This window comes from Myxine glutinosa, chromosome 4 (genome assembly GCF_964187855.1).
Source record: "Myxine glutinosa chromosome 4, kmMyxGlut1.1, whole genome shotgun sequence".
Classification (NCBI taxonomy): Eukaryota; Metazoa; Chordata; class Myxini; order Myxiniformes; family Myxinidae; genus Myxine; species Myxine glutinosa.
Window position 1 is genome coordinate 51,394,123 of NC_136264.1, and position 16,137 is coordinate 51,410,259.

The 16,137-nt window shown below is 52.9% G+C and overlaps 1 protein-coding gene across 1 annotated transcript in view; it reads left to right on the top strand.

The window, feature by feature from the left end:
* Positions 1 to 6,446: 6,446 nt before the first annotated feature.
* Positions 6,447 to 16,137, top strand: part of LOC137411381 (kalirin-like) — a 29,065-nt gene continuing 19,374 nt past the window's right edge. Inside the window, exons 1-7 of the mRNA XM_078775696.1 lie at positions 6,447 to 7,590; positions 7,742 to 7,808; positions 12,589 to 12,698; positions 12,869 to 12,938; positions 13,307 to 13,396; positions 14,272 to 14,364; positions 15,611 to 15,722. Of these exons, the coding sequence (XP_078631822.1) occupies positions 7,331 to 7,590; positions 7,742 to 7,808; positions 12,589 to 12,698; positions 12,869 to 12,938; positions 13,307 to 13,396; positions 14,272 to 14,364; positions 15,611 to 15,722 (802 nt within the window). The 5' untranslated portion in view covers positions 6,447 to 7,330. The remainder of the gene's footprint in view (positions 7,591 to 7,741; positions 7,809 to 12,588; positions 12,699 to 12,868; positions 12,939 to 13,306; positions 13,397 to 14,271; positions 14,365 to 15,610; positions 15,723 to 16,137) is intronic.

Consider the following 16,137-nt stretch of genomic DNA (forward strand, 5'->3'; position numbering starts at 1 on the left):
AATGTTACTGTTGCTAGGTTATATTTGATCGGTGGGCATTGTGATAGTTGTTTCTTCACGAATCCAACGGATTTCAGAGCAGCTGGTTGTGTTTATAAGAGTCTTTGCGATATTCCTGAAGTTTGTTCTCTTTTCCTTCGACATGGGAAATAACCAAACAAGGCAGGGGAAGCCGGAGCGTTCCGTGTGGAGGAATTTCCGCAGGAGGTTCCGAACAAACCGGGTGCAGTAACATTCATCTTTCTTCACATTTTGCTGATATTTGTGATGAAGTAACCGTGACGGTAATGAATATAGAAATAGGCTATGAAAGCTGGGTTATTGTTGTGAAGACTCCCAAAATGCAATGAATGATTATATAATAACATGTATATCGATTATCTTACTATAATTCACCAAATGTCCGTCCGTTTGTCCGTCCATGTATGTGCCGAGGCCACGCCTAGTCCCCGGGCGTGGCCGATCGGTCGAAGGGCGGGGCATGCGCTTTCGCTCCCCGCCTGGGCGCTCGCGCCACCCACTGGTGCGCGGAATTATTGCCCCTTGTGCCCGCCACACTATATCGTTTTTACAATTTTTCCAAGTTTTCCAAACACGATGGAATAAAATTTACCGATATGAGCAGTGATGCGGCTTTTATTGAAATGTTACAAATACTGTTTAGATTTTGATGAGCACTACGAACCTGCAGCGAACCCGGAAGTGGACAGATGACGGCAATGCGCCGGTTTGATAATATTCAAATACAACCCACATTCATTCGTAATGTTAAATCGTTAAACGTTAATCGTGTTGATCGTTTTGTTAAAGTATCAATTGATGATTGGAATCGAGTGAATACAATTGCGATTTTGAATTCGTGATGGCGTTCACACAACCGTACGGAACTTCACACCTATAATGGCCTCACGCCAGTTGTGTGGAACCGGAAGTGCTTGCTCGCGTTGTTGAGAACGAAGAGGAGCTCCGGCCAGGGGGCAGGCGGTGTGTGCACGGGGTCGTCGACATGGACCTTGTTCCGGGTGCTGCAACAAATGATTGTTCTCTTTGATCATCGCCTCGTGATCTATTCTACATCAGAACTTTACATGGTGATTGGTGGCAGCGGTTTTCGAGCTCATCGAGGTACAAAGCCGGTGTTTCCCGTCCCTCTTGTAATCGGTTCATTCCTCGCTGACCTCGCACCCCCGTTCACAATGGCGGACCTGGCGGGAGCTCCGTGCATGGATTGGACCGCGCCTAACACAGCGGCGGCTTCTTTAAGATGTTTAGGCAGCGATTGGAGCTCATCTTTCAAGTTCGAGACATTACAGGTAATGGTCGCTGGAACCCCCGGACGTCACGTGCTCGTGTTGATCTTCACGGCATAGACCAAGAAGGTACACCGGACCCTCGAGTTCCACGACACACCCATGCGTAAGGTATTCGCGGTTTCCTCACACTCAGTGTTCACTATGCCAGAACTTACTTTTTCCACATGTGAAATTTGCATTTATGTTTATTTAAATTATACAATGGACTACAAAATGTAAATGTTTCATGATATTTGTTGTATTATATTGTGGCGGACACAAAAGCCCACTGGCGTGGTGACATCATTCCGCGCACCAAGTGGGCGGTGGCCACGCACCAGGGGTAGGCGTGGCCTCATGATATACACCGGGCGCCCAGCCCGGGACAGTACAGTGTTACAGTGTAGTCTTACAATAAAGACGTTTATATGTTACCGCCTGTCCGCTTCCTCCTTGCTCACAAGCAGCGCGCGTAACGCCGCGCTTTACTGGTGACCCTCGACGTTGGATCTGCTGGAGCGATCCTTCCACACGCGACGCCATCGCCATGGCCGACTTCGTCAAACTTCCGGAATTTTGGGAGGCTCAGGCCGAAGTCTGGTTCGTCCAGGCCGAAGCCCAATTTCAGCTTCGGCGCCTCACCGGCGATGACACGCGCTATTGCCACGTCGTCGCCTCCCTCGGGCCCGGCACGGCCGCTCGAGTTGTGTCCGTCCTTCGCCACCCACCGAACGGCCACAAGTACGAGGCACTCAAGCGGCTACTCCTAGCCACGTTCGGCCTTACGGACGACGCACGGGCCGACCGCCTCCTGGATCTCCCCGAGCTCGGTGAGACGCGCCCGTCGGTCCGAATGGACCATATGCTGTCACTGTTGGGCGACGAAGCCCCCGGTTCGCTATTCCGGGCGCTTTTCCGGCGCCAACTTCCAGCGCAGGTCCGCCTCGCGTTGGCCGGGACCGAGCTAACGGAACCCCGAGCATTGGCGGCCGAGGCGGACAGGTACTTCGCCGCTTCGGACATGCGGGCGAGCGTCGGCGTGGCCGTCACGGCCCTCGACGCTGATGTTCAGCAGCATGTTCCACAGCATCAGCTTCTACAGCACGCTGATGTTCAGCAGCATGCTGATACGCACCTCGTGAACGCCGCCACGCCCCGCCCACCGCCGCGGCGAAAACCGCCACCGCGGGGAAACCCGCCAACTCCACCGGCCTGGCGGAGCCAGCCGCGCTCCTCCAGCTCCACCACCTGGTGCTGGTTCCATGCCAAGTTCGGCCACGAAGCTCGGCGGTGTCATCCGCCGTGCTCCTTCAACGGGTCGGGAAACGCCCGGGCCGGCGCTCAATAGTGGCGATGAGCGCCGGCCATTCGAACAGCCTGCTGTTCATAACGGACACCTTCTCCAGGCGCCGTTACCTGTGCGACACGGGAGCGCAGGTGAGTGTCATTCCCGCCGGCACGTCAGACAAGCACGCCGCGGGTGGGGGCCCCGCGCTGCTTGCCGCGAACGGGACGCCCATCCGTACGTACGGAAAACGCTGCCTCTCTCTGCGGTTTGGAGGGCAGGTTTTCCGATGGACGTTCGTCACCGCCGACGTGCCCATGGCACTGCTTGGCGCGGACTTCCTGTGCGCTAATGGGCTCCTGGTCGACGTCAAGCGCAGACGGCTTGTCCAGGCCGAGACGTTCAGCTCGCTCGCTTGTGCGTTGCCCAGCTCAACGAGCGGCTTGCCAAGCGGCTTGCCGAACGATTCGGTTCCGGCCACGTTGGTCTGTACGCTTCCGGCAGCGGACGCATTCACCCGCCTCCTCGCCGGCTTCCCGGCCCTCACGCGGCCCACCTTCTCGGCGGGGGCCGTCAAGCACGGGGTGGCCCATCACATCCCCACCGTCGGGCCACCGGTCTACGCCCGGGCACGCCGCCTCGAGCCGACGAAGCTGGCGGTGGCAAAAGCGGAGTTCGCTACCCTGGAGCGACTCGGCATCGTTCGGCGCTCAGAGAGCGCTTGGGCGTCGCCGCTGCACATCGTGCCGAAGCCCGGCGGGGGATGGCGACCGTGCGGGGACTATCGCCGTCTCAATGACGCCACGACTCCCGACCGCTACCCCGTCCCCCACATTCAGGACTTTTCCGCCCGTTTGGCGGGCAGGTCCTTCTTCTCGAAGGTGGACCTCATACGCGGCTACCATCAGGTCCCCGTCAGGCCGGAGGACGTCCCGAAGACGGCGGTCATCACGCCATTCGGACTCTTCGAGTTCTTGCGCATGCCCTTCGGTCTGAAGAATGCGGCTCAGGCGTTCCAGCGACTGATGGACAGCGTCCTGCGCGACTTGGATTTTGTCTACGTTTACCTGGACGATATCCTCGTCGCCAGCGCGTCCCGCGAAGAGCACCTACGCCACCTCCGCACGCTCTTCGAACGCCTGGGCCAGCATGGCCTGATTGTGAACCCCGCAAAGTGCCGGTTCGGCGCCGCCACAATCGATTTTCTGGGGCACCGTGTCACCAGGCACGGAGCCGTCCCCCTACCGGCCAAGGTGGAGGCGGTGAAGGGGTTTCCGCGCCCCCGCACGATCAGAGGGCTGCAGGAGTTCCTGGGCATGGTGAACTTTTACCATCGGTTCCTGCCCCGTATCGCCCAGCTCCTGCGCCCCCTGCACGAAGCTCTCCGAGGTAAGCCGGGCAAAGGCGACGTTACCTGGACCGAGCAGATGGACACGGCGTTCACGGGCGCGAAGCTCGCCTTGGCTAACGCCACCATGCTCGCGCACCCGGCGCCCGATGCACCGATCGCCCTCACCACCGATGCCTCGGACTACGCGGTGGGCGCAGTGCATGAGCAATGGGTGCGTGGAGCTTGGCAACCGCTGGCGTTCTTTAGCCGGCAGCTTCGCCCGCCCGAACGCCGTTACAGTACCTTCGACCGCGAGTTGCTCGGACTTCACTTGGCGGTCAGGCACTTCCGCCATCTGCTCGAGGGCCGGGCGTTCACTGCCTTCGTCGACCACAAGCCGCTGATCTTTGCGATGGGCAAAGTCACCGAGCCGTGGTCGGCCCGGCAGCAGCGTCACCTCTCGGCCGTGTCCGAGTACACGACGGACATCCAGCACGTCGCGGGGAAGGACAACCCGGTGGCGGATTGCCTTTCCCGGGCCGTCGCCCACGCAGTCCACCTCGGCATCGACTATGCCCGGATGGCAGCGGACCAGGCCGCTGACCCCGACGTCCAGGCCTTGCGGACCGCCGTCACGGGCCTCCGCGTCACCGAGGTGCCGTTTGACGGCGCGGGCGCGGCCCTCTTGTGCGACGTCTCCCTCGGGCGTCCTCGCCCCATCGTGCCCGCGGGCTGGCAGCGCCAGGTGTTTGACGCCATCCACGGCCTGTCCCACCCGGGCGCGAGGGCCTCCCAAAGGCTGATCGCCGACAAGTTCGTCTGGCATGGCCTCCGGAAGGCCGTCCGCGGCTGGGCCAGGACGTGCCTCGCGTGCCAGCGCGCCAAGGTGCACCGGCACACCCAGGCCCCGTTGGCCCCGTTCACGGTGCCGGAACGCCGGTTTGACCACGTCCACGTGGACCTGGTGGGACCTCTGCCCCCCTCGCGGGGTTTCACCTACGTCCTCACCATGGTGGACCGCACCACCCGGTGGCCGGAGGCCGTGCCCTTGGCGTCGACAACGGCGGCCGATGTCGCGCAGGCTTTCATCGCCACCTGGGTCGCCCGGTTCGGCGCCCCCTCAGACATCTCATCCGACCGCGGCCCCCAGTTCACCTCGGAGCTCTGGGGGGCGGTTGCGCAGGGGCTCGGGGTCCGGCTGCACCGAACCACGGCCTACCATCCCCAGGCTAACGGCCTGTGTGAGCGATTTCACCGCTCATTGAAGGCCGCGCTCCGGGCCACCCTCCGCGACGGCGGCTGGGTCGACAGGCTCCCCTGGGTCCTGCTGGGCCTCCGGACGGCGCCCAAGGAGGACCTGCGCGCATCCGCGGCGGAATTGGTCTTCGGGCAACCGCTGCGGGTGCCGGGCGAGTTCCTCCCCGACTCCACGGCACCATGGTCCGCGGCACAGCAGCGCTCCGCTCTACAAGAGACCGCCCAGAGGTTCGCCCCGGTGCCAACGGCATGCCACGGGCACCCACCGACGCACGTCGCCCCGGAGCTTCGCACGGCGGAGTACGTCTTCGTCCGCCATGATGCCCATCGGACACCACTGCGGCCCCCGTACGACGGGCCTTTCCGCGTGCTGGAGACCGGGGCGAAGCACTTCACCCTGGACATCGGCGGTACTCCTGACCGCGTTTCGGTAGACCGCCTCAAGCCGGCCCACCTCGATGTGGACCATCCACCGCCAGTGGCCCGACCCCCACGTCGGGGCCGCCCTCCTGCGGGCGGACCCCCGGCACCGCCCAGCCCCGCCGCCACGCCGCCCCCCGGTCCTGCACCCATCCCAGGGGCAGCCAGGGGCATCCCACCTGGCATCCCTGCACCCCGGACGCCGCCGATCGCCAGGGGGCGCTTCGGCCGGGTCATTCGTCTGCCCCGCAAACTGGCCCTCCAGGTGCGCGGGAATTCTGGGGGGGCGCGTGTGGCGGACACAAAAGCCCACTGGCGTGGTGACATCATTCCGCGCACCAAGTGGGCGGTGGCCACGCACCAGGGGTAGGCGTGGCCTCATGATATACACCGGGCGCCCAGCCCGGGACAGTACAGTGTTACAGTGTAGTCTTACAATAAAGACGTTTATATGTTACCGCCTGTCCGCTTCCTCCTTGCTCACAAGCAGCGCGCGTAACGCCGCGCTTTGCTTTAATATCACCTTTATCTATCAATATTGTTGAAATGAAGATCAAATAGCTGTATGTAGAAATATGTTGAAAAAGTCAAAACTTTACATGGGGTGTACTTACTTACACCAAGTATGTAAGCCCCCCCCCCCCCCCCCCCGTTCTCTATGCAATATCAGTTTTCAGCGGCATCGTCGGGCGCCAGAGGTGCCGTGTCAGCATTTCAAAAATATATTTTCTCGGCAACCGTTGGTCAGATTGACATGAAATTTTCACCATAGGAGGGCCTCCTCCTCTATAATATTTTCGTGAATATTATGACATCACAGGTATTGATGACATCACATCACAAGTATTCTTGAGGTCAACATAGGCCAAAAGGTCAACATAGGCTAAATTACTAAAATCCTCCATTTTCATCTGATTAACTTGAAATTTGAAGAGGACTTGCATATCGGGTCACTGAATTCAACCACCAAGTATTTTTGAGGTCAACATAGGCCAAATTTGAAAAATCCTCAATTTTCATCCGATTAACTTGAAATTTGAAGAGGACTTGCATATCGGGTCACTGAATTCAACCACCAAGTATTTTTGAGGTCAACATAGGCCACATTTCTAAAATCCTCAATTTTCATCCGATTAACTTGAAATTTGAAGAGGACTTGCATATCGGGTCACTGAATTCAACCACCAAGTATTTTTGAGGTCAACATAGGCTAAATTACTAAAATCCTCAATTTTCATCTGATTAACTTGAAATTTGAAGAGGACTTGCAACTTGCATATCTGGTCACTGAATTCAACCACCAAGTATGTTTGAGGTCAACATAGGCCAAATTTGAAAAATCCTCAATTTTCATCCGATTGAATTGAAAATTGAACAGCATTTGCACATTGAGTCACTAAATAGGGAAACTACTATTTTTGAGGTCAAAAGGTCAAAGGTCAACTCAAGGCCAACCTTCCAAAATCATCATTTTTCATCTGAAAAATCGTCACTTTTCTTCCTATTGGCCCGAGCTTTGATCAAGATTGTCAATTTTAATCTCGATGAAATGGACAATTTGCTGTATCAATGGAATTGTGGGGGGCGGATAGTGGGGGGTGGATTTTGCAAGTATCCTCCGCATGACGTCTTCTTGTTTATTAATTTGGCATGGGGGTGGTGTAACTTGAGTGTACTTATGCTTCTTTTTATTTTTACCTGTACTTGACCTATTTCGTTAGCCCCCCCCCCCCCCCCCCGTTCTCTATGCAATATCAGTTTTCAGCGGCATCGTCGGGCGCCAGAGGTGCACGGCCATGCCGCCCTGGAAGTTGTTTATCACACCTGGAGGTTTGGTGCTTTCGACGTCACACCTTAAACCGTTATCTGTGTGAGCAGAAAGATCGGGAACTGCAGCTGGACACTATTCCAGCAAGTCTGACTGAACATGATGTGAAGCTGCCAGATGTAAACAACCATGCTGATGACATTAATGAAGAGAAGAGAAAGTCCGCGCTTCGCAAAGAGTAAGCGTGCATCTTTCGCTACCAAGAAATTCGACAATCCTTCCTTACACCAAACAGCATTGTTCAAATTGGGACAAAATTTTCTTCAATTTTGCAAGAAAGTTTGATAAGAGATTGTAATGTTGTTTCTCAGACTTTTTTTGCATTTCAGGTTCATCATGGCAGAGCTGCTGCAGACAGAGAAAACATACGTTCACAATTTGAATGAATGCCTGGAAGTAAGAGAACCACACTGGCACGTGCCCTTTGGCCAACTAAAGTGAAGAATGTTTATCGTTTATTATTTTCACGTTTTTGCACCAAGCATGAAACCTCAAGTGAAGGATCAAAGCTCGTGTGGTGGACATTTTAAATGCAGAACATGTAAAAATCAATAGCCGCTGGTGGGCTGACGGTCATCTCTTGAGGTTGTTGTTCAGACCTCTGCTGATTTGGGGGAACTCCTCGTGGGAGCTCCCTGATCCGAAATCGAAAAATTTAAGACCGTGTGATCCTGTGGACCATCCAGTGCAATGGCTGCATTGGGTTTCAGAGCAATCGGTTGGGAAATAATGGACGAGTAGGGATCCAAAGTTTCAGGGGGTAACCCCGACTGGGAGCCTCCATTATCCAAAACCAAAAATGGAAGCCTGAGCGATTGTGTGGGCCATCGATTTGAGGGGCTGTATCGGGTTTCAGAGCAATCGGTTGGTCAATAATGGACGAGCATGGATCCAAAGTTTGGGGGTTAACCCCTCTGGGAGCCCCAATGATCCAAAATCGAAAAGCCCAAAAACGAAAAATCTAAGACCGAGTGACTCTGCAGGACCATCGAGTAGAAGGACTGTATCGGGTTTCAAAGCAACCGGTTGATAAGTAAGGGACAAGTAGGGATTCGAAGTTTCAGAGGGTAGCGCCCCCACCCCGTAGCCAAGAGCCTCCATGATCCCAAGTCCAAAAATCGAAGCCCGAACGAATGTGTGGAATATTGTTTTGTATTCATGTGTCAAGTTTATGGGAGCGAGACATGGGTAATGAACGTAGAGCAGCAACGAAGGCTGGAAAGGGTGGAAATGCGAATGGTTCGGTGGATGTGCGGAGTATCGTTGAGAGAGAGGAAGACAAATGATGAATTGCGAAAGATGATGGGAATAGAGCCTGTGATTGATGCTGTGAAGAGGAACAGGTTGAGATGGTTTGGTCATGTGTTGAGGAAGGATGGAAGTGAGTGGTTGAGAAGAGTGATGGAAATGAATGTAGAAGGAAGTAGAGGACGGGGAAGACCAAGAAAGACTTGGCTAAAGGTGGTGGAAGTAGAAATGCGGGCAAGGGGGTTAACAAGGGGAGATGCAGAAAATAGGGCAAAATGGAGAAGATTGTCATGGGGACCGCAAGGCTAACCCCCGCTCTAGCAGGGAAAATGGCCTTAAAATGCCTGTTGTTGTTGTGTTGTGTATTAATGTGTCAAGTTTCAGAATAATCAGCCAGGTAACAATGGAGGAGTAGCAAAAATAGCAAAAGGTTAACGGACGGACGGATGGATGGATGACCTGATGGACAGACATTCGGACATAACAACCCAATTCATAAATTAATCTCTTTGAGAATCGAGATGAGATGACCTCATAATATTTCGGTGCTGAAATATTGTGCAATGACATTGTGTACTCTGTGCATTCACAAAGACCTCTGACTATATTCACTCAAGCAAACGTTGTGTTGAATGGCTAATTTGAGAGAATTGTCGGATTGACTGTCATTGCAGAAGAAATTGATGTCATTGTTGGAAATGTGTAAACAATCATTCATTGTCCTTTCAATTTGAAGAAGGCAATAATGCAAAATGGTTACCAAAGGATCTCACATTTGAGCAAATGGCAACTGACGTAGCCATTACAAAATAGCTCCCGGAACGCTACCAGAGGGAAGGAGATGATTTATTGAAGAAGATTCTGACAGGCGAAGACAGCTGGATCTATCTTTTCACATCAAAGTTAAAAAGAGCCTGCAGAACGAGCGAAAGCAATTTTTATCTGTTTGTTTGTTTGTGAACAAGATATCCCAAACGTTGTGGATGGATTCGAACAAAATTTGGTGAAGACGTTGGGTGTGTGACACGGATGAAATGATTCGATTTTGGTGAAGATCCGGATCCGAGAATTTTTAAAAGTCATTCGTTACCATTTAGTGTTCGGGCTAAAATCAGCAATTTGTGATTTGTTCAGTTCGCTGGCGATAGTTCACATACTCTTCGCTTCGCTGGAATCTTTAACGTGCGCCAACTAATGTCGGCAGACAGGGCGCCGTGTAACGTCCATCCAAGAGAGGGCACACACATTGATTATTCACCCAGACTGTGAAACTCCAGGATGACAGTTTATAGCTGGGTCGGGATTTAAACCCAGGTGAGGCAGCTTTGAGGCGAGTGTGCTTACCTCTCGGCCATCCTGCCATCCCCAGGAGAGAACACACCTTTTATTCTTATTGGCATCCCAAAACATCACCTCATCATGTCCCAGAGTTAATTTTTTGTTTCGGAAAGAACAGAAGGTGACCCTTCTTCCGCATATTTAGCAATTGGGAATTTACGTTAATTTTGAGCATGTAATCAAGCCCATCCATGAGAAGGATATTTATTAATTTTTTTGTTTGTTTGTTTTTGTATACTGAATCGAGGCTCGTGAAAGAGCTGACAACCACGAGGGAAAGACAGCACAGGGGGACCACGAGGGAAAGACAGCACAGGGGGACCACGAGGGAAAGACAGCACAGGGGGACCACGAGGGAAAGACAGCACAGGGGGACCACGACGGAAAGACAGCACAGGGGGACCACGAGGGAAAGACAGCACAGGGGGACCACGAGGGAAAGACAGCACAGGGGGACCGCGAGGGAAAGACAGCACAGGGGGACCGCGAGGGAAAGACAGCACAGGGGGACCGCGAGGGAAAGACAGCACAGGGGGGCCGCGAGGGAAAGACAGCACAGGGGGACCGCGAGGGAAAGACAGCACAGGGGGACCGCGAGGGAAAGACAGCACAGGGGGACCGCGAGGGAAAGACAGCACAGGGGGGCCGCGAGGGAAAGACAGCACAGGGGGGCCACGAGGGAAAGACAGCACAGGGGGACCACGAGGGAAAGACAGCACAGGGGGGCCATGAGGGAAAGACAGCACAGGGGGGCCGCGAAGTAAAGACAGCACAGGGGGACCACGAGGGAAAGACAGCACAGGGGGGCCGTGAGGGAAAGACAGCACAGGGGGACCACGAGGGAAAGACAGCACAGGGGGACCGCGAGGGAAAGACAGCACAGGGGGGCCGCGAGGGAAAGACAGCACAGGGGGGCCACGAGGGAAAGACTGCACAGGGGGACCGCGAGGAAAAGACAGCACATGGGGGCCGCGAGGGAAACACAGTACAGGGGGACCATGAGGGAAAGACAGTACAGGGGGACCATGAGGGAAAGACAGCACAGGGGGACCGCGAGGGAAAGACAGCACAGGGGGACCACGAGGGAAAGACAGCACAGGGGGGCCGCGAGGGAAAGACAGCACAGGGGAACCACAAGGGAAAGACAGTGCAGTGGGACCGCGAGGGAAAGACAGCACAGGGGGACCGCGAGGGAAAGACAGTACAGGGGGACCGCGAGGGAGACAGCACAGGGGGACCACGAGGGAAAGACAGCACAGGGGGACCGCGAGGGAAAGACAGCACAGGGGGACCGTGAGGGAAAGACAGCACAGGGGGACCATGAGGGAAAGACAGCACAGGGGGACCACGACGGAAAGACAGTACAGGGGGACCACGACGGAAAGACAGTACAGGGGGACCACGATGGAAAGACAGCACAGGGGGACACGAGGGAAAGACAGCACAGGGGGACCACGACGGAAAGACAGTACAGGGGGACCACAACGGAAAGACAGCACAGGGGGACCACGAGGGAAAGACAGCACAGGGGGACCACGAGGGAAAGAGAGCACAGGGGGACCATGAGGGAAAGACAGCACAGGGGGACCACGAGGGAAAGACAGCACAAGGGGACCACGAGGGAAAGACAGCACAGGGGGACCACGAGGGAAAGACAGCACAGGGGGACCACGACGGAAAGACAGCACAGGGGGACCACGAGGGAAAGACAGCACAGGGGGACCACGACGGAAAGACAGCACAGGGGGACCACGAGGGAAAGACAGTACAGGGGGACCGCGAGGGAAAGACAGTACAGGGGGACCACGAGGGAAAGACAGGACAGGGGGACCGCAAGGGAAAGACAGTACAGGGGGACCGCGAGGGAAAGACAGCACAGGGGGACCGCGAGGGAAAGACAGTACGGGGGACCGCGAGGGAAAGACAGTACAGGGGGACCGCGAGGGAAAGACAGCACAGGGGGACCACGAGGAAAAGACAGTACAGGGGGACCGTGAGGGAAAGACAGCATAGGGGGACCGCGAGGGAAAGACAGTACAGGGGGACCGCGAGGGAAAGACAGCACAGGGGGGCCGCAAGGGAAAGACAGTACAGGGGGACCGCGAGGGAAAGACAGTACAGGGGGACCGCGAGGGAAAGACAGTACAGGGGGACCGCGAGGTAAAGACAGTACAGGGGGACCGCGAGGGAAAGACAGTACAGGGGGACCGCGAGGGAAAGACAGCACAGGGGGGCCGCAAGGGAAAGACAGTACAGGGGGACCGCGAGGGAAAGACAGTACAGGGGGACCGCGAGGGAAAGACAGTACAGGGGGACCGCGAGGTAAAGACAGTACAGGGGGACCGCGAGGGAAAGACAGTACAGGGGGACCGCGAGGGAAAGACAGCCTAGATGTGTATCTAGGGACACAAATGTTCGGCTATTTGTGATTAATATTGATTTGCGTGTGGGTGTTTCGAATTGAAGATGATACGTTCAGGTGCATACTCGTATTTAGAAGATTTAAAAAAAAATTCACATCTTTTTTGTCCCAACACGAGCGACTCATTTGATGACGTGGATGTGTCTCTGTGGCGAAACCTCTTTGCAGATTTATTTATGGGAAATGTCAAGCGGCGTTGAGGAAATTCCGCCTGGTATTTTCAAAAAGGAAGAAATTGTGTTTGGCAACATGAAGGAGCTGCACGAGTTCCACAACAAGTACGTGGTGAATCCGCTCTACCCGGGATTGCATTGCACGTTCTCCGTGAACCGCAGCACTCGAGCCTTTGGGAATGGTTGAGGAGAATTGATGAATCGGATTGTTGTGTTTTTAGCCACAATCTTACTCTGATGAGCACATTTGATATCCGTGTTTGATCCATGCGCAGGATCTTCTTGAAAGAGCTGGAGAAGTACGAGCATCTGCCTGAGGATGTTGGACATTGCTTTGTGACCTGGGTGAGTGCGGTCTTTGGGTTAGTCAGTGCGGCTGTGGCATTGGTTACCATTGTGGTACACTTGTTTACTTCACATAAGACAAATGATGATCTTCATTTGAGTTACCATGGTAACATGAGCAGACTACAAACAAATCAGGATAAAATTTGGGATTTCAGCTTGGAATCTCGGTATCCAAAGGAATCGACCAGATAGATGTGCCTAACGGTACAACTATTGTAAAATCTAGTCCCATCCTTCATTTCATATAAAATCTGTATCTGCAAACATTTTATATTATTTTATGGCTGAAGATCTCTTCCTTATTAACCCGTTTCCTCTACCGACCCCCCGCCCTGTCCCCCTTATCCCCCCACAACGTTTTGCAGGCTCACAAGTTTCAGATGTACGTTTCTTACTGCACGAACATGCCGGACTCTTTGCAGCTCTTCATGGATCACGGTCGGACCTTCTTTGAAGTGAGAGAATAAAACCACCTTTAGAGGCCATTTTTCCCCGCAAAGCGGGGGTTGGCCTTTTTCGGGAACCATGGTTGTTGTTGTTTTTTGGGCCCCTTTTTGAAGCAATGTTTTACGGCCGGATGCCCTTCCTGACGCCAACCCTTTTTGCCGCCTTTAACGACAAACAGGGAATTACCAGTTTGAAGTGAGAGAATGTTGTTCCAAAATGGCCAATCTGTGTGCTATATTGTATCTCTGTTTATGATGCTCAACTTCAGCTCTTCTATCACCCAAACCTCCTCCCTCAAACTTCTGCTCCACCTCGTGTGAGCTTTTTTGAGCCCACTTCGTTTCCATTTCCTTTATACCTCCACAGCCGAAGGCTCCGGCACCGTTGTGTTTTCACGTCGTCCGTCCTTCACTTCGTGCGTGTCGTATTTTTCTTACCGTGATAACTTGTGAACCACTCAAGGGATTCCAACCAAACTTGGGAAAAGTATGAACTGTAACACAAAGACGAACTGATTGGATTTTGGGTTCAACAGGTCAAAGGTCATGTGACCTTTGAACACCATTTTCTAGATCATAACCCAAGTTAGAAGCATCTAATGTCTCTCTCCTACTTATCTCTCTTTTCTCTCTCACACTGTTTCTAATGTGACCTTCGATTTTTTTCATGCGACCTTTAATTGATATCAAACGTAACGGTGGCGTTGGCATGTAACGCGGGCAGAGGCATATCTAGTGACGCGTTCACGTCAAATTACATGTTCTAGTCGGAATGCTTCAACATGGCGGCGAGGTTTGCGGAGCGGCCGCATAATGGCGTTAATTTGCAGGTGGTCAAGTTGTTCAGGGAATCTTTTAACCATAAGTTTTTCTGTTCCTCCCAGGAGACCCGGCTGAGGCACGGCTTGCGTCACTGCATTTCATCCTACCTCATTACACCTCTACAGAGGCTCACAAAGTACCAGCTTCTTCTCAAGGTATCCGTGACTGTCCCCTTTTGAGTCCATTTTTGCATTGCTTGGTTTCCTCAACGAATGCAAGAACCACAAATATAACTCACACAATGTTGTTTTTTAAACACCAAAGGCTTCAATTTCTCAGATTTTTGTTGTGGTGGAAACATTTTTCCAAGGCTATATGGACAGAATGATCCCTTTCTGCATCTGTATTTTCTAATAAAATAAAAAAAACACCTTTAGAGGCCATTTTTCCCCGCAAAGCGGGGGTTGGCCTTTTTCGGGCACCGTGGTTGTTGTTGTTTTTTGGTCCCCTTTTTGAAGCAATGTTTTACGGCCGGATGCCCTTCCTGCCACCAACCCTGTTTGTCGCCTTTTTACGACACACAGGGAATTACCAGTGAACTGGTACTCAATTAGCCGACCTCAGAAGGATGACAGGCTGAGTCAACCCCCCTGGCGTTAATTCAGCGATCGACCGGGATTCGAACCCAGGATCCTAGGATCCTAAGCTGGCACCCTAGCCGCGAGCCCAACACCAGGCTTGTATTTTCTAATAGCAATGTCTTTTCTTTTTTTTGTTAATACTGTTCATGTGGTTATTATCCCCGCACTTTTTGAAAAAATAAAAATACAAAAAAAACGGGGGCATATTGTAACCAGCTCCGTCCGTCCGTCTCTGTCCGTCCATCCGTCACGCTGTCTCTTCCTGAACGGTTAAACAGACCTTCACCAAACTTGGTGGTTATGATCATCACATGGTGCAAGTAGGTGAAAGAGCAGTGTAATATTTGGCCCCGCCCTTTTTTTTTTTGGTATACAAGATCGAGGCTCGTGTAAGAGCTAACATCAATCACAAAAAAACAAACGGACACACAAAACATACAATAAAGGGAGCGGGAGACAAGATGGGGAGAGAGAGGGAAGCACACAAGTACAACAGCAGTGAACAAGGACAACAGAAAATCTGTGGAAGGGAGAGGGCTTGGGGGGGGGGGGGTGGGACAGGTATAAAACGCATGGGCACTGTAAATTTTTAAATGAAACTTTGTATATGATCCACCACACGGTAACCCGGGTTGACCCGTGATTTTTAATCATTTTACATAATTAATTAATCTATTTTAGGGGGAGTGTAACCCGGGTTCGTGTGATCGGAAAATCCTTTGTGTCCCATACGATAGTCTGTACGACAGACCAAAATATGGAGTAATACCATAACAGGGATTTCCTTGATGTTTTGTGCCTAATTGTCTTTACCCGGTAGGATCTTCTGACCTGCTGTCAAGACGGCACTGGGGAGTTGAAGGAGGCTCTTGCGGTGATGCTGAGTGCCCAAAAGAGAGTCAATGATGCGATGCATCTCAGCGTGCTGGACGGTAGGCCACAGTTTCTGATTAATTTCAACAAAAACGTTTTCTCTCTGCTACAACACATTATCATGCTGATAAATTCTGATTTACTGAGGTTCATTAACTTGATAGCAGCGTGCGCGTCTTCGCGAATACACTTGGAAATTACTTGTCGTCTGTGTTGATTTTTTTTACATTGCAGTATTGTTAAAATCGAGTAAAATACTTCACAGTGAAGTTTATTTTGCAAGGCAAAGTGATCCTGATTCCCGATAAAGTGATCCTTGTTCAGTGTAATATCCAGTTGATTGTTTTCTGGGTGTTTTTTTTTCTGGCCCTCACTGAGTTTCCAAGAAACCAAATGTTATCCTTCTCACCAGGCCATAAAAAAGTGTCCATTTGGGCTAGATACTTGGTGCGCATGGAGGAAGAGAGAATGGCA